Below are 22933 nucleotides of genomic sequence, written 5' to 3' on the forward strand. Positions count from 1 at the left end.
CATGGCCTATAACTTTCCTCAAGTCTGTTCTGTGACACTGTCTCAAAAGCCTTTAGAAAGTCCATGTTCACCACATCAACAGCATTACCCTCATTGACCCACTTGCCTCTACAAAACACACCAGCCAGTTAGTTAAACAGGATTTCCCCTTTAGAAATCCAAGCTGGCTCTTCCTTATTAACCCATATGTTTCCATGTGACTACTAATTATTTCCCAAATAATTGTTTCTAGAAGCCTCCCCACCACTGTTAAACTGACTGGTATGTAATTGCTGGGCTTATCCTAACAACCTTTTTTGAACAAGGGTGTAATGTTTGCAATTCCCCAGTCCTCTGGCACCTCCCCTGAGTCTAGGGAAGACTGAAAGATCACGGCCAATGGCCCTGCAATTTCCTCTCTTAATTCCTTTCATATCCTTGGATGCATCTTGTCCGGTCCCAGTGCCTTGTTAACTTTAAGTACTGACAGTTCACCCAATACCTCCTCCTTCCCAATTTTGAACTGTTCCAGTGATGGAGTTTCTTCTTCTGATGCAAAATATTCATTTAACACCTCAGCCATTCTCCCTGCCTCCAGAGAGGCCTCAGGCTCAACACTATCCCAAACAGAGGCCTGAGGCTTAACACTATTCCAAACAGAGGCCTGAGGCTCAACACTATCCCAAACAGAGGCCTGAGGCTCAACACTATCCCAAACAGAGGCCCGAGGCTCAACACTATCCCAAACAGAGGCCTGAGGCTCAACACTATCCCAAACAGAGGCCCGAGGCTCAACACTATCCCAAACAGAGGCCTGAGGCTCAACACTATCCCAAACAGAGGCCCGAGGCTCAACACTATCCCAAACAGAGGCCTGAGGCTCAACACTATCCCAAACAGAGGCCTGAGGCTCAACACTATCCCAAACAGAGGCCTGAGGCACAACACTATCCCAATCAGAGGCCTGAGGCTCAACACTATCTCAAACAGAGGCCCGAGGCTCAACACTATCCCAAACAGAGGCCTGAGGCTCAACACTATCCCAAACAGAGGCCCGAGGCTCAACACTATCCCAAACAGAGGCCCGAGGCTCAACACTATCCCAAACAGAGGCCCGAGGCTCAACACTATCCCAAACAGAGGCCCGAGGCTCAACACTATCCCAAACAGAGGCCCGAGGCTCAACACTATCCCAAACAGAGGCCCGAGGCTCAACACTATCCCAAACAGAGGCCCGAGGCTCAACACTATCCCAAACAGAGGCCCGAGGCTCAACACTATCCCAAAATGAATATCTGAAGAGTAACGCTGAGCTGAAAAGGAAGAAAAGGCCCAGAGCTGCTGCAAAATGGAGGCTTGGGGGCCAACATTGGCCCAGAATAGATGCCCAAGGGCCAATGTCTGCCCAAAGTGAAAGCCCAAGCACCAGCAATGCCCCAAACTGGAGGCTGCAAGGAGCAACAGGAAAAGCGAGTCCCAGACAGCATTTGCAACGAGGCCCCCTCACCTGGTAGGAGTGTTTGACCAGCCGTGCCTCCTGCCGTCCAGCTGCAAAGCTAACGTGTCGCGTGTATTCAATCCTAATGGGAGAAAGCGAGAGCCTCATGACCGATCCTTTTGGAGAGACCAAGCTTGAACCAGGAGAGCCCGTGGAGCGGAGTCCAGATGGCTGGAGTTCACGACTGAAATCCCAAGCACCATCCCAGCTCGACCACCCTTTGTGAGGATATCCCAAGCTGGCAGAAGCCAACAACCATCAGCACCGATTCAGCAGGAAACTATCCACAAATGTGGGGAGTGGGGGTGGGGGGGCATGCGCAGGGAGGCGGAATGGACAGGAAATCTGGAGAGACTGGAGAAGCTGTGATTGTTCTCCTTCGAGTAGAGAAGGTTAAGAGGGAGATTGAAATGAAGTATTCAAAATGAGGAAGGGCATGGATCAGGTAAATAAGAAGAAACTGATTCCAGTGGCTGGCTGGATGGGAATCAGAGAGATACAGACTGAAGAAGCAGAGCAGGAGATGAGGGTTTCTTTTTCTCTTTACACAGAGTTGTTGTGATCGGGAAGGTGCTGCCTGAAAGGGCGGTGGAAGCACATTCACTGTGAACTTGGCAAAGGGGAATTGGAGAAACACTTGAAGGGGAAAAATTCATAGGGATGTGAGGAAAGAGTGGGGAAGATAGGATTAACTGAACAACTCGAGCAAAGAGCCAGCACAGAAACAATGGGCAGAATGGTCACCTTCCTTGCTGTGTGATTCTATACAATGGGGCAAGACAGCAAATGCTCCACAATCACCTTTAGCTCCATCCCCAGAAGCTCAGTCAATGGATGAATTAACTCTTTGAGAAGTGAGATTGGTGGTGAGGGTGTGATGTGGTATAAATGGAGGTACACATCTATAAAGGTAGGGCAGAGATGGAGACAGCCTGCTCAGGTGCCAAATACAATGGTCTCATTACCTCAGTTCCCTTCTCCCTCATCCCAACCCCCAACAACACTCATCATTGGACCCTCACTCACCCGGAGATCACAACGTTCACTGCGTAGTAAAGTATCATGTTGCGCGTAAAGGAACTCTCGTTGGTAATTCGCAGAGAGTTTTCACTGCGGAGAGAGAGAGAGAGGGAGAGAGAGAAAGAAGAGACAAGATTACTGAGTTATATGAGAGTTCCGTTTCTTTCCACTCCCAAACCCATTTCCCTAATATCAGAAGAGGGTGAGGGAATATATTTTGAGTGATCTTTACTCTGTATCTAACCCCGTGCTGTACCTGTCCTGGGAGTGTTTGATGGGGACGGTGTAGAGGGAGATTTACTCTGTATCTAACCCCGTGCTGTACCTGTCCTGAGAGTGTTTGATGGGGACAGTGTAGAGGGAGATTTACTCTGTATCTAACCCCGTGCTGTACCTGTCCTGGGAGTGTTTGATGGGGACGGTGTAGAGGGAGCATTACTCTGTATCTAACCCCGTGCTGTACCTGTCCTGGGAGTGTTTGATGGGGACGGTGTAGAGGGAGCTTTACTCTGTATCTAACCCTGTGCTGTACCTGTCCTGGAAGTGTTTGATGGGGACAGTGTAGAGGGAGATTTACTCTGTATCTAACCCTGTGCTGTACCTGTCCTGGGAGTGTTTGATGGAGACAGTGTAGAGGGAGATTTACTCTGTATCTAACCCCGTGCTGTACCTGCCCTGGGAGTGTTTGATGGGGACAGTGTAGAGGGAGATTTACTCTGTATCTAACCCTGTGCTGTACCTGTCCTGGAAGTGTTTGATGGGGACAGTGTAGAAGGAGATTTACTCTGTATCTAATCCCGTGCTGTACCTGTCCTGGAGTGTTTGATGGGGACGGTGTAGAGGGAGCTTTACTCTGTATCTAACCCCGTGCTGTACCTGTCCTGGGAGTGTTTGATGGGGACAGTGTAGAGGGAGCTTTACTCTGTATCTAACCCCGTGCTGTACCTGTCCTGGGAGTGTTTGATGGGGACGGTGTAGAGGGAGCCATACTCTGTATCTAACCCCGTGCTGTACCTGTCCTGGGAGTGTTTGATGGGGACAGTGTAGAAGGATCTTTACTCTGTACCTAACCCCGTGCTGTACCTGTCCTGGGAGTGTTTGATGGGGACAGTGTAGGGTGTGATTTACTCTGTATCTAACCCCGTGCTGTACCTGTCCTGGGAGTGTTTGATGTGGACAGTGTAGAGGGTGCTTTACTCTGTATCTAACCCCGTGCTGTACCTGTCCTGGCAGTGTTTGATGGGGACAGTGTAGAGGGAGCTTTACTCTGTATCTAACCCCGTGCTGTACCTGCCCTGGGAGTGTTTGATGTGGACAGTGTAGAGGGAGCTTTACTCTGTATCTAACCCCGTGCTGTACCTGTCCTGGGAGTGTTTGATGGGGACAGTGTAGAAGGATCTTTACTCTGTATCTAACCCCGTGCTGTACCTGTCCTGGGAGTGTTTGATGGGGACGGTGTAGAGGGAGTTTTACTCTGTATCTAACCCCGTGCTGTACCTGTCCTGGGAGTGTTTGATTGGGACAGTGTAGAGGGAGTTTTACTCTGTATCTAACCCCGTGCTGTACCTGTCCTGGGAGTGTTTGATGGGGACAGTATAGAGGGAGGGAGATTTACTCTGTATCTAACCCCGTGCTGTACCTGTCCTGGGAGTGTTTGATGGGGACGGTGTAGAGGGAGATTTACTCTGTGTCTAACCCCGTGCTGTACCTGTCCTGAGAGTGTTTGATGGGGACAGTGTAGAGGGACCTTTACTCTGTATCTAACCCCGTGCTGTATCTGTCCTGGGAGTGTTTGATGGGGACAGTGTAGAGGGACCTTTACTCTGTATCTAACCCCGTGCTGTACCTGTCCTGGGAGTGTTTGATGGGGACAGTGTAGAGGGACCTTTACTCTGTATCTAACCCCGTGCTGTACCTGTCCTGGGAGTGTTTGATGGGGACAGTGTAGAGGGACCTTTACTCTGTATCTAACCCCGTGCTGTACCTGTCCTGGGAGTGTTTGATAGCGACAGTGCAGAGGGAGCTTTACTCTGTATCTAACCCCGTGCTGTACCTGTCCTGGGAGTGTTTGATGGGGACAGTGTAGAGGGAGCTTTACTCTGTATCTAACCCCGTGCTGTACCTGTCCTGGGAGTGTTTGATGGGGACAGTGTAGAGGAGATTTACTCTGTACGTACCCTTGTGCTGTACCTGTCCTGGGAGTGTTTGATGGGGACAGTGTAGAGGGAGATTTACTCTGTATCTAACCCCGTGCTGTACCTGTCCTGGGAGTGTTTGATGGGGACAGTGTAGAGGGAGATTTACTCTGTATCTAACCCTGTGCTGTACCTGTCCTGGGAGTGTTTGATGGGGACAGTGTAGAGGGAGATTTACTCTGTATCTAACCCCGTGCTGTACCTGTCCTGGGAGTGTTTGATGGGGACAGTGTAGAGGGAGATTTACTCTGTATCTAACCCTGTGCTGTACCTGTCCTGGGAGTGTTTGATGGGGACAGTGTAGAGGGAGATTTACTCTGTATCTAAGCCCGTGCTGTACCTGTCCTGGGAGTGTTTGATGGGGACAGTGTAGAGGGAGCTTTACTCTGTATCTAACCCCGTGCTGTACCTGTCCTGGGAGTGTTTGATGGGGACAGTGTAGAGGGAGATTTACTCTGTATCTAAGCCCGTGCTGTACCTGTCCTGGGAGTGTTTGATGGGGACAGTGTAGAGGGGCTTTACTCTGTATCTAACCCCGTGCTGTACCTGTCCTGGGAGTGTTTGATGGGGACAGTGTAGAGGGAGCTCTACTCTGTATCTAACCCCGTGCTGTACCTGTCCTGGGAGGGTTTGATGGAGACAGTGTAGAGGGAGCTTTACTCTGTATCTAACCCCGTGCTGTACCTGTCCTGGGAGTGTTTGATGGGGACAGTGTAGAGGGAGCTTTACTCTGTATCTAACCCCGTGCTGTACCTGTCCTGGGAGTGTTTGATGGGGACAGTGTAGAGGGAGATTTACTCTGTATCTAACCCCGTGCTGTACCTGTCCTGGGAGTGTTTGATGGGGACAGTGTAGAGGGAGCTTTACTCTGTATCTAACCCTGTGCTGTACCTGTCCTGGGAGTGTTTGATGGGGACAGTGTAGAGGGAGTTTGACTCTGTGTCTAACCCCGTGTTGTACCTGCCCTGGGAGTGTTTGATGGGGACAGTGTAGAGGGAGATTTACTCTGTATCTAACCCCGTGCTGTACCTGTCCTGGGTGTGTTTGATGGGGACAGTGTAGAGGGAGATTTACTCTGTATCTAACCCCGTGCTGTACCTGTCCTGGGTGTGTTTGATGGGGACAGTGTAGAGGGAGATTTACTCTGTATCTAACCCCGTGCTGTACCTGTCCTGGGTGTGTTTGATGGGGACAGTGTAGAGGGAGATTTACTCTGTATCTAACCCCGTGCTGTACCTGTCCTGGGAGTGTTTGATGGGGATGGTGTAGAGGGAGCTTTACTCTGTATCTAACCCCGTGCTGTACCTGTCCTGGGAGTGTTTGATGGGGACAGTGTAGAGGGAGATTTACTCTGTATCTAACCCCGTCCTGTACCTGTCCTGGGAGTGTTTGATGGGGACAGTGTAGAGGGAGTTTTACTCTGTATCTAACCCCGTGCTGTACCTGTCCTGGGAGTGTTTGATGGGGACAGTGTAGAGGGAGCAATACTCTGTATCTAACTCCGTGCTGTACCTGCCTTGGGAGTGTTTGATGGGGACAGTGTAGAGGGAGTTTTACTCTGTATCTAACCCCGTGCTGTACCTGTCCTGGGAGTGTTTGATGGGGACAGTGTAGAGGGAGCTTTACTCTGTATCTAACCCCGTGCTGTACCTGTCCTGGGAGTGTTTGATGGGGACAGTGTAGAGGGAACTTTACTCTGTATCTAACCCCGTGCTGTACCTGTCCTGGGAGTGTTTGTTGGGGACAGTGTAGAGGGAGATTTACTCTGTATCTAACCCCGTGCTGTACCTGTCCTGGGAGTGTTTGATGGGGACAGTGTAGAGGGAGTTTACTCTGTATCTAACCCCGTGCTGTACCTGTCCTGGGAGTGTTTGATGGAGACAGTGTAGAGGGACCTTTACTCCGTATCTAACCCCGTGCTGTACCTGTCCTGGGAGTGTTTGATGGAGACAGTGTAGAGGGACCTTTACTCCGTATCTAACCCCATGCTGTACCTGTCCTGGGAGTGTTTGATGGGGACAGTGTAGAGGGAGCTTTACTCTGTGTCTAACCCCGTGCTGTACCTGTCCTGGGAGTGTTTGATGGGGACAGTGTAGAGGGAGCTTTACTCTGTATCTAACCCGGTGCTGTACCTGTCCTGGGAGTGTTTGATGGGGACAGTGTAGAGGGAGATTTACTCTGTATCTAACCCCGTGCTGTACCTGTCCTGGGAGTGTTTGACGGGGACGGTGCAGAGGGAGATTTACTCTGTATCTAACCCCGTGCTGTACCTGTCCTGGGAGTGTTTGATGGGGACAGTGTAGAGGGAGATTTACTCTGTATCTAACCCTGTGCTGTACCTGTCCGGGGAGTGTTTGATGGGGACAGTGTAGAGGGAGATTTACTCTGTATCTAACCCCGTGCTGTACTTGTCCTGGGAGTGTTTGATGGGGACAGTGTAGAGGGAGATTTACTCTGTATCTAACCCCGTGCTGTACCTGTCCTGGGAGTGTTTGATGGGGACAGTGTAGAGGGAGATTTACTCTGTATCTAACCCCGTGCTGTACCTGTCCTGGGAGTGTTTGATGGGGACAGTGTAGAGTGAGCTTTACTCTGTATCTAACCCCGTGCTGTACCTGTCCTGGGAGTGTTTGATGGGGACGGTGTAGAGGGAGCTTTACTCTGTATCTAACCCCGTGCTGTACCTGTCCTGGGAGTGTTTGATGGGGACAGTGTAGAGTGAGCTTTACTCTGTATCTAACCCCGTGCTGTACCTGTCCTGGGAGTGTTTGATGGGGACAGTGTAGAGTGAGCTTTACTCTGTATCTAACCCCGTGCTGTACCTGTCCTGGGAGTGTTTGATGGGGACAGTGTAGAGTGAGCTTTACTCTGTATCTAACCCCGTGCTGTACCTGTCCTGGGAATGTTTGAAGGGGACAGTGTAGAGGGAGATTTACTCTGTATCTAACCCCGTGCTGTACCTGTCCTGGGAGTGTTTGATGGGGAGAGTTTCTCGGGTTTTTACCTGGAAGCTGTAATGGTGAAATTTGCTGTCCTTTCCTCACTCCCAGTCAGGGAGATGTCGAATTCTGCGTTGAAAGCCACCTGCAGTGAGAGATTTGACAGCAGGGTTGGGTTTGCACTGCCATTGATCCCAGGGTGACCTGGTGCCAAAGTAACATTGCAGCAACAATCGGAGTGAGGGACACTCCGATCACAGTGAACAACAGTATGGCACACACAAAGAGATCACCTTACGCAGATATACTGACAGGAGGCCAGGACGGAGGGCAAGGATGGAGGGGGGTCAGAGGAAGTGGGAGGGAGGGGGAGGGTGAGAGAGAGGGGGAGGGAGGGGAGGGTGAGAGAGAGGAGGAGGGAGGGGAGGGTGATAGAGAGGAGGAGGGAGGGGAGGGTGAGAGAGAGGGGGAGGGAGGGGAGGGTGAGAGAGAGGGTGAGGGAGGGGAGGGTGAGAGAGAGGGGGAGGGAGGGGAGGGTGAGAGAGAGGGGGAGGGAGGGGAGGGTGAGAGAGAGGAGGAGGGAGGGGAGGGTGAGAGAGAGGGGGAGGGTGAGGGAGGGGAGGGTGAGAGAGAGGAGGAGGGAGGGGAGGGTGAGAGAGAGGGTGAGGGAGGGGAGGGTGAGAGAGAGGAGGAGGGAGGGGAGGGTGAGAGAGAGGACGAGGGAGGGGAGGGTGAGAGAGAGGAGGAGGGAGGGGAGGGTGAGAGAGAGGGGGAGGGAGGGGAGGGTGAGAGAGAGGAGGAGGGAGGGGAGGGTGAGAGAGAGGGGGAGGGGAGGGTGAGAGAGAGGAGGAGGGAGGGGAGGGTGAGAGAGAGGAGGAGGGAGGGGAGGGTGAGAGAGAGGAGGAGGGAGGGGAGGGTGAGAGAGAGGAGGAGGGAGGGGAGGGTGAGAGAGAGGAGGAGGGAGGGGAGGGTGAGAGAGAGGAGGAGGGAGGGGAGGGTGAGAGAGAGGAGGAGGGAGGGGAGGGTGAGAGAGAGGAGGAGGGAGGGGAGGGTGAGAGAGAGGAGGAGGGAGGGGAGGGTGAGAGAGAGGAGGAGGGAGGGGAGGGTGAGAGAGAGGAGGAGGGAGGGGAGGGTGAGAGAGAGGAGGAGGGAGGGGAGGGTGAGAGAGAGGAGGAGGGAGGGGAGGGTGAGAGAGAGGAGGAGGGAGGGGAGGGTGAGAGAGAGGGGGAGGGTGAGGGAGGGGAGGGTGAGAGAGAGGAGGAGGGAGGGGAGGGTGAGAGAGAGGAGGAGGGTGAGGGAGGGGAGGGTGAGAGAGAGGGTGAGGGAGGGGAGGGTGAGAGAGAGGAGGAGGGAGGGGAGGGTGAGAGAGAGGGGGAGGGTGAGGGAGGGGAGGGTGAGAGAGAGGAGGAGGGAGGGGAGGGTGAGAGAGAGGAGGAGGGTGAGGGAGGGGAGGGTGAGAGAGAGGGTGAGGGAGGGGAGGGTGAGAGAGAGGAGGAGGGAGGGGAGGGTGAGAGAGAGGAGGAGGGAGGGGAGGGTGAGAGAGAGGGTGAGGGAGGGGAGGGTGAGAGAGAGGGTGAGGGAGGGGAGGGTGAGAGAGAGGAGGAGGAGGGGAGGGTGAGAGAGAGGAGGAGGGAGGGGAGGGTGAGAGAGAGGGTGAGGGAGGGGAGGGTGAGAGAGAGGGTGAGGGAGGGGAGGGTGAGAGAGAGGAGGAGGGAGGGGAGGGTGAGAGAGAGGAGGAGGGAGGGGAGGGTGAGAGAGAGGAGGAGGGAGGGGAGGGTGAGAGAGAGGGTGAGGGAGGGGAGGGTGAGAGAGAGGAGGAGGGAGGGGAGGGTGAGAGAGAGGAGGAGGGAGTGGAGGGTGAGAGAGAGGGTGAGGGAGGGGAGGGTGAGAGAGAGGGGGAGGGTGAGGGAGGGGAGGGTGAGAGAGAGGAGGAGGGAGGGGAGGGTGAGAGAGAGGGGGAGGGGAGGGTGAGAGAGAGGAGGAGGGAGGGGAGGGTGAGAGAGAGGAGGAGGGAGGGGAGGGTGAGAGAGAGGAGGAGGGAGGGGAGGGTGAGAGAGAGGAGGAGGGAGGGGAGGGTGAGAGAGAGGAGGAGGGAGGGGAGGGTGAGAGAGAGGAGGAGGGAGGGGAGGGTGAGAGAGAGGAGGAGGGAGGGGAGGGTGAGAGAGAGGAGGAGGGAGGGGAGGGTGAGAGAGAGGAGGAGGGAGGGGAGGGTGAGAGAGAGGAGGAGGGAGGGGAGGGTGAGAGAGAGGAGGAGGGGAGGGTGAGAGAGAGGAGGAGGGAGGGGAGGGTGAGAGAGAGGGTGAGGGAGGGGAGGGTGAGAGAGAGGGGGAGGGAGGGGAGGGTGAGAGAGAGGGGGAGGGTGAGGGAGGGGAGGGTGAGAGAGAGGAGGAGGGAGGGGAGGGTGAGAGAGAGGAGGAGGGAGGGGAGGGTGAGAGAGAGGAGGAGGGAGGGGAGGGTGAGAGAGAGGGTGAGGGAGGGGAGGGTGAGAGAGAGGGGGAGGGAGGGGAGGGTGAGAGAGAGGGGGAGGGTGAGGGAGGGGAGGGTGAGAGAGAGGAGGAGGGAGGGGAGGGTGAGAGAGAGGGGGAGGGAGGGGAGGGTGAGAGAGAGGGGGAGGGAGGGGAGGGTGAGAGAGAGGAGGAGGGAGGGGAGGGTGAGAGAGAGGGTGAGGGCGGGGAGGGTGAGAGAGAGGAGGAGGGAGGGGAGGGTGAGAGAGAGGGTGAGGGAGGGGAGGGTGAGAGAGAGGAGGAGGGAGGGGAGGGTGAGAGAGAGGGGGAGGGAGGGGAGGGTGAGAGAGAGGAGGAGGGAGGGGAGGGTGAGAGAGAGGAGGAGGGAGGGGAGGGTGAGAGAGAGGGGGAGGGTGAGGGAGGGGAGGGTGAGAGAGAGGGGGAGGGTGAGGGAGGGGAGGGTGAGAGAGAGGGGGAGGGTGAGGGAGGGGAGGGTGAGAGAGAGGAGGGAGGGGAGGGTGAGAGAGAGGGGGAGGGAGGGGAGGGCGGGGAGGGTGAGGGAGGGGAGGGGAGAGGGGGAGAAACGAGGGGAGGGTAGGAAAGGAGAGGGATGAGTATAAGGGATGCAGGGAGCAGAGGGAAGGGAAAGAGGGGAGGGGTGGAGGGGGATGGGGAGAGAGGATTGCGGAGGAGATGAGAGGTGTGAGGGAGAGGGGGAAGGAGATGGGAATTGCAGCAGATGGGTTGAGTCTGTGCGGAGTGTGAGTGACATGGAGAGAGACAGAGTGAGAGAGAGATAGCAGGGGAGCAGGGGTGGCTGTCAGGGGAATGGGAGATGATGCGGTGATCAGATTCAGAGACACATAGAGGACATTCAGCACTTTGAGAGAACTGGAACAAAGGGATCACTTACATGAGAACCCTTCCTGAAGACTGGATGATTCACACCACAGCTTAATCTTCCAGACTCCACCCATCCCTCATTCTGCAGATCACGGCACACAACATGAACACCAGATGTCTAAAACACAACACCACAGGGTCAGATACAGAGTAAATCTCCCTCTACACCATCCCCATCAAACACTCCCAGGACAGGTACAGCACGGGGTTAGATACAGAGTAAAGTTCCCTCTACACTGTCCCCATCAAACACTCCCAGGACAGGTACAGCACGGGGTCAGATACAGAGTAAATCTCCCTCTACACCATCCCCATCAAACACTCCCAGGACAGGTACAGCACGGGGTTAGGTACAGAGTAAATCTCCCTCTACACTGTCCCCATCAAACACTCCCAGGACAGGTACAGCACGGGGTTAGATACAGAGTAAATCTCCCTCTACACTGTCCCCATCAAACACTCCCAGGACAGGTACAGCACGGGGTTAGATACAGAGTAAATCTCCCTCTACACTGTCTCCATCAAACACTCCCAGGACAGGTACAGCACGGGGTTAGATACAGAGTAAATCTCCCTCTACACCATCCCCATCAGACACTCCCAGGACAGGTACAGCACGGGGTTAGATACAGAGTAAAGCTCCCTCTACACTGTCCCCATCAAACACTCCCAGGACAGCTACAGCACGGGGTTAGATACAGAGTAAAGCTCCCTCTACACTGTCCCCATCAAACACTCCCAGGACAGGTACAGCATGGGGTTAGATACAGAGTAAATCTCCTTCTACACTGTCCCCATCAAACACTCCCAGGACAGGTACAGCACAGGGTTAGATACAGAGTAAAACTCCCTCTACACTGTCCCCATCAAACACTCCCAGGACAGGTACAGCACGGGGTTAGATACGGAGTAAAGGTCCCTCTACACCGTCCACATCAAACACTCCCAGGACTGGTACAGCACGGGGTTAGATACAGAGTAAATCTCCCTCTACACTGTCCCCATCAAACACTCCCAGGGCAGGTACAGCACGGGGTTAGATACAGAGTAAATCTCCCTCTACACTGTCCCCATCAAACACTCCCAGGACAGGTACAGCACGGGGTTAGATACAGAGTAAATCTCCCTCTACACTGTCCCCATCAAACACTCCCAGGACAGGTACAGCACGGGGTTAGATACAGAGTAAATCTCCCTCTACACCATCCCCATCAAACACTCCCAGGACAGGTACAGCACGGGGTTAGATACAGAGTAAAGCTCCCTCTACACTGTCCCCATCAAACACTCCCAGGACAGGTACAGCACGGGGTTAGATACAGAGTAAAACTCCCTCTACACTGTCCCCATCAAACACTCCCAGGACAGGTACAGCACGGGGTTAGATACAGAGTAAATCTCCCTCTACACTGTCCCCATCAAACACTCCCAGGACAGGTACAGCACGGGGTTAGATACAGAGTAAATCTCCCTCTACACTGTCTCCATCAAACACTCCCAGGACAGGTACAGCACGGGGTTAGATACAGAGTAAATCTCCCTCTACACCATCCCCATCAGACACTCCCAGGACAGGTACAGCACGGGGTTAGATACAGAGTAAAGCTCCCTCTACACTGTCCCCATCAAACACTCCCAGGACAGCTACAGCACGGGGTTAGATACAGAGTAAAGCTCCCTCTACACTGTCCCCATCAAACACTCCCAGGACAGGTACAGCATGGGGTTAGATACAGAGTAAATCTCCTTCTACACTGTCCCCATCAAACACTCCCAGGACAGGTACAGCACAGGGTTAGATACAGAGTAAAACTCCCTCTACACTGTCCCCATCAAACACTCCCAGGACAGGTACAGCACGGGGTTAGATACGGAGTAAAGGTCCCTCTACACCGTCCACATCAAACACTCCCAGGACTGGTACAGCACGGGGTTAGATACAGAGTAAATCTCCCTCTACACTGTCCCCATCAAACACTCCCAGGGCAGGTACAGCACGGGGTTAGATACAGAGTAAATCTCCCTCTACACTGTCCCCATCAAACACTCCCAGGACAGGTACAGCACGGGGTTAGATACAGAGTAAATCTCCCTCTACACTGTCCCCCATCAAACACTCCCAGGACAGGTACAGCACGGGGTTAGATACAGAGTAAATCTCCCTCTACACTGTCCCCATCAAACACTCCCAGGGCAGGTACAGCACGGGGTTAGATACAGAGTAAAGGTCCCTCTACACTGTCCCCATCAAACACTCCCAGGACAGGTACAGCACGGGGTTAGATACAGAGTAAATCTCCCTCTACACTGTCCCCATCAAACACTCCCAGGACAGGTACAGCATGGGGTTAGATACAGAGTAAAGCTCCCTCTACACTGTCCCCATCAAACACTCCCAGGACAGGTACAGCACGGGTTTGTTACAGAGTAAAACTCCCTCTACACTGTCCCCATCAAACACTCCCAGGACAGGTACAGCCTGGGGTTAGATACAGAGTAAAGCTCCCTCTACACTGTCCCCATCAAACACTCCCAGGACAGGTACAGCACAGGGTTAGATACAGAGTAAATCTCCCTCTACACTGTCTCCATCAAACACTCCCAGGACAGGTACAGCACGGGGTTAGATACAGAGTAAAGCTCCCTCTACACTGTCCCCATCAAACACTCCCAGGACAGGTACAGCACGGGGTTAGATACAGAGTAAAGTTCCCTCTACACTGTCCCCATCAAACACTCCCAGGACAGGTACAGCACGGGGTTAGATACAGAGTAAATCTCCCTCTACACTGTCTCCATCAAACACTCCCAGGACAGGTACAGCACGGGGTTAGATACAGAGTAAAGCTCCCTCGACACTGTCGCCATCAAACACTCCCAGGGCAGGTACAGCACGGGGTTAGATACAGAGTAAAGGACCCTCTACATTCTCCCTATCAAACACTCCCAGGACAGGTACAGCACAGGATTAGAAACAGAGTACATCTCCTTCTAAACGGGCCCCATCAAAGACTCCTAGGACAGGTACAGCACGGGGTTAGATACAGAGTAAATCTCCCTCTACACTGTCCCCAATAAACACTCCGAGTACAGGTACAGCACGGGGTTAGATACAGAGTAAAGCTCCCTCTACACCGTCCCCATCAAACACTCCCAGGACAGGTACAGCATGGGGTTAGATACAGAGTAAATCTCCCTCTACACTGTCCCCATCAAACACTCCCAGGACAGGTACAGCACGGGGTTAGATACAGAGTAAAGTTCCCTCTACACTGTCCCCATCAAACACTCCCAGGACAGGTACAGCACGGGGTTAGATACAGAGTAAAGTTCCCTCTACACTGTCCCCATCAAACACTCCCAGGACAGGTACAGCACGGGGTTAGATACAGAGTAAATCTCCCTCTACACTGTCCCCATCAAACACTCCCAGGACAGGTACAGCACGGGGTTAGATACAGAGTAAAGTTCCCTCTACACTGTCCCCATCAAACACTCCCAGGACAGGTACAGCACGGGGTTAGATACAGAGTAAAGTTCCCTCTACACTGTCCCCATCAAACACTCCCAGGACAGGTACAGCACGGGGTTAGATACAGAGTAAAGTTCCCTCTACACTGTCCCCATCAAACACTCCCAGGACAGGTACAGCACGGGGTTAGATACAGAGTAAAGCTCCCTCTACACTACTCCCATCAAACACTCCCAGGGCAGGTACAGCATCGCGTTAGATATAGGGTAAAGTTTCCTGTACACTGTCCCCATCAAACACTCCCAGGACAGGTACAGCACGGGGTTAGATACAGAGTAAAGCTCCCTCTACACTATCCCCAACAAACACCTCTAGGACAGGTGCAGCATGGGGTTAGATACAGGGGCAGGTCCCTCTACACTGTCCCCATCAAACACTCCCAGGACATGTACAGCATGGGGTACATACAGAGTAAAGCTTCCTATACATTGTCCCTATCAAACACCCCTAGGACAGGTACAGCACAGGATTAGAAACAGAGTAAATCGCCTTCTAAACGGTCCCCATCAAACACTCCTAGGGTAGATACAGCATGGTGTTAGATACAGAGTAAATCTCCCTCTGCACTGTCCCCAATAAACACTCCAAGTACAGGTACAGCACGGGTTTAGATACAGGATAAAACTCCCTCTACACTCTCCAATCAAACATTCTGAGGACAGGTACAGCACAGTGTTAGATACAGAGTAAAGCCCCCTCTATACTCTCCCTATCAAACACTCCCAGGACAGGTACAGCACGGGGTTTGATACAGAGTAAAGATCCCTCTACACTATCCCCAACAAACACTCCCAGGGAAGGTACAGCATCGCGTTAGATATAGGGTAAAGTTTCCTGTACACCATCCCCATCAAACACTCCCAGGACAGGTACAGCACAGTGTTAGATACAGAGTAAAGATCTTTCTACATTGTCCCCATTAAACACTCCCAGTTCAGGCACAGCACGGGGTTAGATACAGAGTAAAGTTCCCTCTACACTATCCCCAACAAACACTTCTAGGACAGGTGCAGCATTGGGTTAGATACAGGGGCAGGTCCCACTACACTGTCCCCATCAAACACTCCCAGGACAGGTACAGCCTGGGGTTAGATACAGAGTAAAGCTCCCTCTACACCGTCCCCATCAAACACTCCCAGGACAGGTACAGCACGGGGTTAGATACAGAGTAAATCTCCCTCTGTACTGTCCCCAACAAACACTCCCAGGACAGGTACAGCACAGGGTTAGATACAGAGTAAAGCTCCCTCTACACTGTCCCCATCAAACACTCCCAGGACAGGTACAGCACGGGGTTAGTTACAGAGTAAATCTCCCTCTACACTGTCCCCATCAAACACTCCCAAGGCATGCACAACACAAGTTGAGATAGAGAATAAAGCTTCCTCTACACTGTCCCCATCAAACACTCCCAGGACAGGTACAGCACAGGGTTAGATACAGAGTAAAGCTCCCTCTACACTGTCCCCATCAATCACTCCCAGGACAGGTACAGCACGGGGTTAGATACAGAGTAAATCTCCCTCTACACCGTCCCCATCAAACACTCCCAGGACAGGTACAGCACGGGGTTAGATACAGAGTAAATCTCCCTCTACACTGTCCCCATCAAACACTCCCAGGACAGGTACAGCACGGGGTTAGATACAGAGTAAATCTCCCTCTACACTGTCCCCATCAAACACTCCCAAGGCATGCACAACACAAGTTGAGATAGAGAGTAAAGCTTCCTCTACACTGTCCCCATCAAACACTCCCAGGACAGGTACAGCACAGGGTTAGATACAGAGTAAAGCTCCCTCTACACTGTCCCCATCAATCACTCCCAGGACAGGTACAGCACGGGGTTAGATACAGAGTAAATCTCCCTCTACACCGTCCCCATCAAACACTCCCAGGACAGGTACAGCACGGGGTTAGATACAGAGTAAATCTCCCTCTACACTGTCCCCATCAAACACTCCCAGGACAGGTACAGCACGGGGTTAGATACAGAGTAAATCTCCCTGTACACTGTCCCCATCAATCACTCCCAGGACAGGTACAGCACGGGGTTAGATACAGAGTAAATCTCCCTCTACACCGTCCCCATCAAACACTCCCAGGACAGGTGCAGCACGGGGTTAGATACAGAGTAAATCTCCCTCTACACTGTCCCCATCAATCACTCCCAGGACAGGTACAGCACGGGGTTAGATACAGAGTAAAGCTCCCTCTACACTGTCCCCAGCAAACTCTCCCAGGACAGGTACAGCACCGGGTTAGATACAGAGTAAATCTCCCTCTACACTATCCCCATCAAACACTCCCAGGACAGGTACAACACGGGGTTAGATACAGAGTAAAGCCCCCTCTACACTGTCCCCATCAAACACTCCCAGGACAGGTACAGCACAGGGTTAGATACAGAGTAAAGATCCCTCTACACTGTCCCCATCAAACACTCCCAGGACAGGTACAGCACGGGGTTAGATACAGAGTAAAACTCCCTCTACACTGTCCCCATCAATCACTCCCAGGACAGGTACAGCACGGGGTTAGATACAGAGTAAAGCCCCCTCTACACTGTCCCCATCAAACACTCCCAGGACAGGTACAGCACGGGGTTAGATACAGAGTAAAGCTCCCTCTACACTGTCCCCATCAAACACTCCCAGGACAGGTACAGCACAGGGTTAGATACAGAGTAAAGTTCCCTCTACACTGTCCCCATCAAACACTCCCAGGACAGGTACAGCACGGGGTTAGATACAGAGTAAAGCTCACTCTACACTGTCCCCATCAAACACTCCCAGGACAGGTACAGCACGGGGTTAGATACAGAGTAAAGCCCCCTCTACACTGTCCCCATCAAACACTCCCAGGACAGGTACAGCACGGGGTTAGATACAGAGTAAACGTCCCTCTACACTGTCCCACATCAAACACTCCCAGGGCAGGTACAGCACGGGGTTAGATACAGAGTAAAGCCCCCTCTACACCGTCCCCATCAAACACTCCCAGGACAGGTACAGCACGGGGTTAGATACAGAGTAAATCTCCCTCTACACCGTCCCCATCAAACACTCCCAGGACAGGTACAGCACGGGGTTAGATACAGAGTAAATCTCCCTCTACACTGTCCCCATCAAACACTCCCAGGGCAGGTACAGCTCGGGATTAGATATAGAGTAAAGCTACCTCTACAAAGTCCTCATCAAACAGTTCCAGGATAAGTACAGCACAGGGTTAGATACAGAGTAAAGCTCCCTCTACACCGTCCCCATCAGACACTCCCAGGACAGGTACAGCACGGGGTTAGATACAGAGTAAATCTCCCTCTACACCGTCCCCATCAGACACTCCCAGGACAGGTACAGCACGGGGTTAGATACAGAGTAAAACTCCCTCTACACTGTCCCCATCAAACACTCCCAGGACAGGTACAGCACGGGGTTAGATACAGAGTAAATCTCCCTCTCCACTGTCCCCATCAAACACTCCCAGGACAGGTACAGCACGGGGTTAGATACAGAGTAAATCTCCCTCTACACTGTCCCCATCAAACACTCCCAGGACAGGTACAGCACGGGGTTAGATACAGAGTAAAGTTCCCTCTACACTGTCCCCATCAAACACTCCCAGGACAGGTACAGCACGGGGTTAGATACAGAGTAAAGTTCCCTCTACACTGTCCCCATCAAACACTCCCAGGACAGGTACAGCACAGGATTAGATACAGAGTAACGCTCCCTCTACACTGTCCCCATCAAACACTCCCAGGACAGGTACAGCACGGGGTTAGATACAGAGTAAATCTCCTCTACACTGTCCCCATCAAACACTCCCAGGACAGGTACAGCACGGGGTTAGATACAGAGTAAATCTCCCTCTACACTGTCCCCATCAAACACTCCCAGGACAGGTACAGCACGGGGTTAGATACAGAGTAAATCTCCTCTACACTGTCCCCATCAAACACTCCAGGACAGGTACAGCACGGGGTTAGATACAGAGTAAAGCTCCTCTACACTGTCCCATCAAACACTCCCAGGACAGGTACAGCACGGGGTTAGATACAGAGTAAAGCTCCTCTACACTGTCCCATCAAACACTCCAGGACAGGTACAGCACGGGGTTAGATACAGAGTAAAGCTCCCTCTACACTGTCCCCATCAAACACTCCCAGGACAGGTACAGCACGGGGTTAGATACAGAGTAAATCTCCCTCTACACTGTCCCATCAAACACTCCCAGGACAGGTACAGCACGGGGTTAGATACAGAGTAAAGCTCCCTCTACACTGTCCCCATCAAACACTCCCAGGACAGGTACAGCACGGGGTTAGATACAGAGTAAATCCCTCTACACTGTCCCCATCAAACACTCCCAGGACAGGTACAGCACGGGGTTAGATACAGAGTAAATCTCCCTCTACACTGTCCCCATCAAACACTCCAGGACAGGTACAGCACGGGGTTAGATACAGAGTAAAGCTCCCTCTACACTGTCCCCATCAAACACTCCCAGGACAGGTACAGCACGGGGTTAGATACAGAGTAAATCTCCCTCTACACTGTCCCCATCAAACACTCCCAGGACAGGTACAGCACGGGGTTAGATACAGAGTAAATCTCCCTCTACACTGTCCCCATCAAACACTCCCAGGACAGGTACAGCACGGGGTTAGATACAGAGTAAATCTCCTCTACACTGTCCCCATCAAACACTCCCAGGACAGGTACAGCACGGGGTTAGATACAGAGTAAATCTCCTCTACACTGTCCCCATCAAACACTCCAGGACAGGTACAGCACGGGGTTAGATACAGAGTAAATCTCCCTCTACACTGTCCCATCAAACACTCCCAGGACAGGTACAGCACGGGGTTAGATACAGAGTAAAGCTCCCTCTACACTGTCCATCAAACACTCCAGGACAGGTACAGCACGGGGTTAGATACAGAGTAAATCTCCCTCTACACTGTCCCCATCAAACACTCCCAGGACAGGTACAGCACGGGGTTAGATACAGAGTAAATCTCCCTCTACACTGTCCCCATCAAACACTCCCAGGACAGGTACAGCACGGGGTTAGATACAGAGTAAATCTCTCTACACTGTCCCATCAAACACTCCCAGGACAGGTACAGCACGGGTTAGATACAGAGTAAATCTCCTCTACACTGTCCCCATCAAACACTCCCAGGACAGGTACAGCACGGGGTTAGATACAGAGTAAATCTCCCTCTACACTGTCCATCAAACATTCCCAGGACAGGTAAAGCACGGGGTTAGATACAGAGTAAATCTCCTCTACACTGTCCCATCAAACACTCCAGGACAGGTACAGCACGGGGTTAGATACAGAGTAAATCTCCCTCTACACTGTCCCCATCAAACACTCCAGGACAGGTACAGCACCGGGTTAGATACAGAGTAAATCTCCCTCTACACTGTCCCCATCAAACACTCCAGGACAGGTACAGCACGGGGTTAGATAGTGAGTAAAGCTCCCTCTACACAGTCCCATCAAACACTCCAGGACAGGTACAGCACGGGGTTAGATACAGAGTAAATCTCCCTCTACACTGTCCCATCAAACTCCCAGGACAGGTACAGCACGGGGTTAGATACAGAGTAAATCTCCCTCTACACTGTCCCATCAAACACTCCCAGGACAGGTACAGCACGGGGTTAGATACAGAGTAAATCTCCTCTACACTGTCCCCATCAAACACTCCCAGGACAGGTACAGCACGGGGTTAGATACAGAGTAAAATCTCCCTCTACACTGTCCCATCAAACACTCCCAGGACAGGTACAGCACGGGGTTAGATACAGAGTAAACTCCCTCTACACTGTCCCCATCAAACACTCCCAGGACAGGTAGAGCACGGGGTTAGATACAGAGTAAAGCTCCCTCTACACTGTCCCATCAAACACTCCCAGGACAGGTACAGCACGGGGTTAGATACAGAGTAAAATCTCCCTCTACACTGTCCCCATCAAACACTCCCAGGGCAGGTACAGCACGGGGGTTAGATACAGAGTAAAGTAATCTCCCTCTACACTGTCCCCATCAAACACTCCCAGGACAGGTACAGCACGGGGTTAGATACAGAGTAAAGATCCCCTCTACATGTCCCCATCAAACACTCCCAGGACAGGTACAGACGGGGGTTAGATACAGAGTAATCTCCCTCTACACTGTCCCCATCAAACACTCCCAGGACAGGTACAGCACGGGGTTAGATACAGAGTAAATGCTCCCTCTACACTGTCCCAGCATCAAACACTCCCAGGACAGGTACAGCACGGGGTTAGATACAGAGTAAATCTCCCTACTACATGTCCCCATCAAACACTCCCAGGACAGGTACAGCACGGGGTTGATACAGAGTAAAGCTCCCTCTACATGTCCCCATCAAACATTCCCAAGACAGGTACAGCACTGGGTTAGATACAGAGTAAAGCTCCCTCTACACGGTCCCAACAAACACTCCCAGGACAGGTACAGCACGGGGTTAGATACAGAGTAAATCTCCCTTACACTGTCCCATCAAACACTCCAGGACAGGTACAGCACGGGGTTAGATACAGAGTAAAGCTCCCCTACACTGTCCCCATCAAACACTCCCAGGACAGTACAGCACGGGGTTAGATACAGAGTAAAGATCCCTCTACACCGTCCCATCAAACACTCCCAGGACAGGTACAGCACGGGGTTAGATACAGAGTATTAAAGTCCCTCTACACTGTCCCATCAAACACTCCCAGGACAGGTACAGCACGGGGGTTAGATACAGAGTAAATCTCCCTCTACACTGTCCCCATCAAACACTCCCAGGACAGGTACAGCACGGGGTTAGATACAGAGTAAAGCTCCTCTACACTGTCCCATCAAACACTCCCAGGACAGGTACAGCACGGGGTTAGATACAGAGTAAATCTCCCTCTACACTCTCCCCATCAAACACTCCCAGGACAGGTACAGCACGGGGTTAGATACAGAGTAAAGCTCCCTCTGCACTGTCCCCATCAAACCCTTCAAGGGCAGGTACAGCAAGGTTTTCGATACACTGTAAAGCTCTCTCTGTACTGTCCCCAACAAAAACTCCCAGGACAGGTATAGCACGGGGATAGATACAGAGTAAAGCACCTTCTACACTGTGCCCATCAAACACTCCCGGGACAGGTTACAGCACGGGGTTAGATACAGAGTAATCTCCTCTACACAGTCCCATCAAACACTCCCAGGACAGGTACAGCACGGGGTTAGATACAGAGTAAATCTCCTCTACACTGTCCCCATCAAACACTCCCAGGACAGGTACAGCACGGGGTAGATACAGAGTAAATCTCCCTCTACACTGTCCCCATCAAACACTCCCAGGACAGGTACAGCAGGGGTTAGATACAGGTAAAGCTCCCTCTATCACATGTCCATCAAACACTCCCAGGACAGGTACAGCACGGGTTAGATACAGAGTAAAGCTCCTCGTCATGTCCCATCAACACTCCCAGGACAGGTACAGCACGGGGTTAGATACAGAGTAAATCTCCCTCTACACTGTCCTCATCAAACACTCCCAGGGACAGGTACTGCACGGGGTTAGATACAGAGTAAAGCTCCCTCTACACTGTCCCATCAAACACTCCCAGGACAGGTACAGCACGGGGTTAGATACAGAGTAAATCTCACCCTACACTGTCCCATCAAAACACTCCCAGGACAGGTACAGCACGGGGTTAGATACAGAGTAAATCTCCCTCTACACCGTCCCATCAAACTCTCCAGGGCGGTACAGCACGGGGTTAGATACTGAGTTAAATCTCCTCTACTCTGTCCCATCAAACACTCCCAGGACAGGTACAACACGGGGGTTAGATACAGAGTAAAGCTCCTCTACACTGTCCCATCAAACACTCCAGGACAGGTACAGCACGGGTTTAGATAAGAGTAAATCTCCCTCTAACTGTCCCATCAAACACTCCCAGGACAGGTACAGCACGGGGTTAGATAAGAGTAAATCTCCCTCTACACTGTCCCCATACAAACACTCAGGACAGGTACAGCACGGGGTTAGATACAGAGTATAGCTTCCTCTACACTGTCCCATCAAACACTCCCAGGGAGTGGTACAGCACGGGGTTAGATACAGAGTAAAGCTCCTCTACACTGTCCCATCAAACACTCCCAGGAAGGTACAGCACGGGGTTAGATACAGAGTAAATCTCCCTCTACACTGTTCCCATCAAACACTCCCAGGACAGGTACAGCTCGGGTGTTAGATACAGAGTAAACCCTCTACACTGTCCCCATCAAACCACCCAGGACAGGTACAGACGGGGTTAGATACAGAGTAAATCTCCCTCTACACTGTCCCCATCAAACACTCCAGGACAGGTACAGCACGGGTTAGATACAGAGGTAATCTCTCT

At 52.5% G+C, this 22933-nt stretch overlaps 1 protein-coding gene across 1 annotated transcript in view; it reads right to left on the reverse strand.

Annotated features, from left to right (window-relative positions):
- Positions 1 to 22933, reverse strand: part of LOC121274761 (integrin alpha-M-like) — a gene marked incomplete at both ends in the record, with an annotated part of 314340 nt that overhangs the window by 62192 nt on the left and 229215 nt on the right. Inside the window, 4 exons of the mRNA XM_041182106.1 lie at positions 1487 to 1559; positions 2504 to 2587; positions 7697 to 7776; positions 10989 to 11096. Of these exons, the coding sequence (XP_041038040.1) occupies positions 1487 to 1559; positions 2504 to 2587; positions 7697 to 7776; positions 10989 to 11096 (345 nt within the window). The remainder of the gene's footprint in view (positions 1 to 1486; positions 1560 to 2503; positions 2588 to 7696; positions 7777 to 10988; positions 11097 to 22933) is intronic.

This window comes from Carcharodon carcharias (assembly GCF_017639515.1).
Source record: "Carcharodon carcharias isolate sCarCar2 chromosome 37 unlocalized genomic scaffold, sCarCar2.pri SUPER_37_unloc_9, whole genome shotgun sequence".
NCBI lineage: Eukaryota > Metazoa > Chordata > Chondrichthyes > Lamniformes > Lamnidae > Carcharodon > Carcharodon carcharias.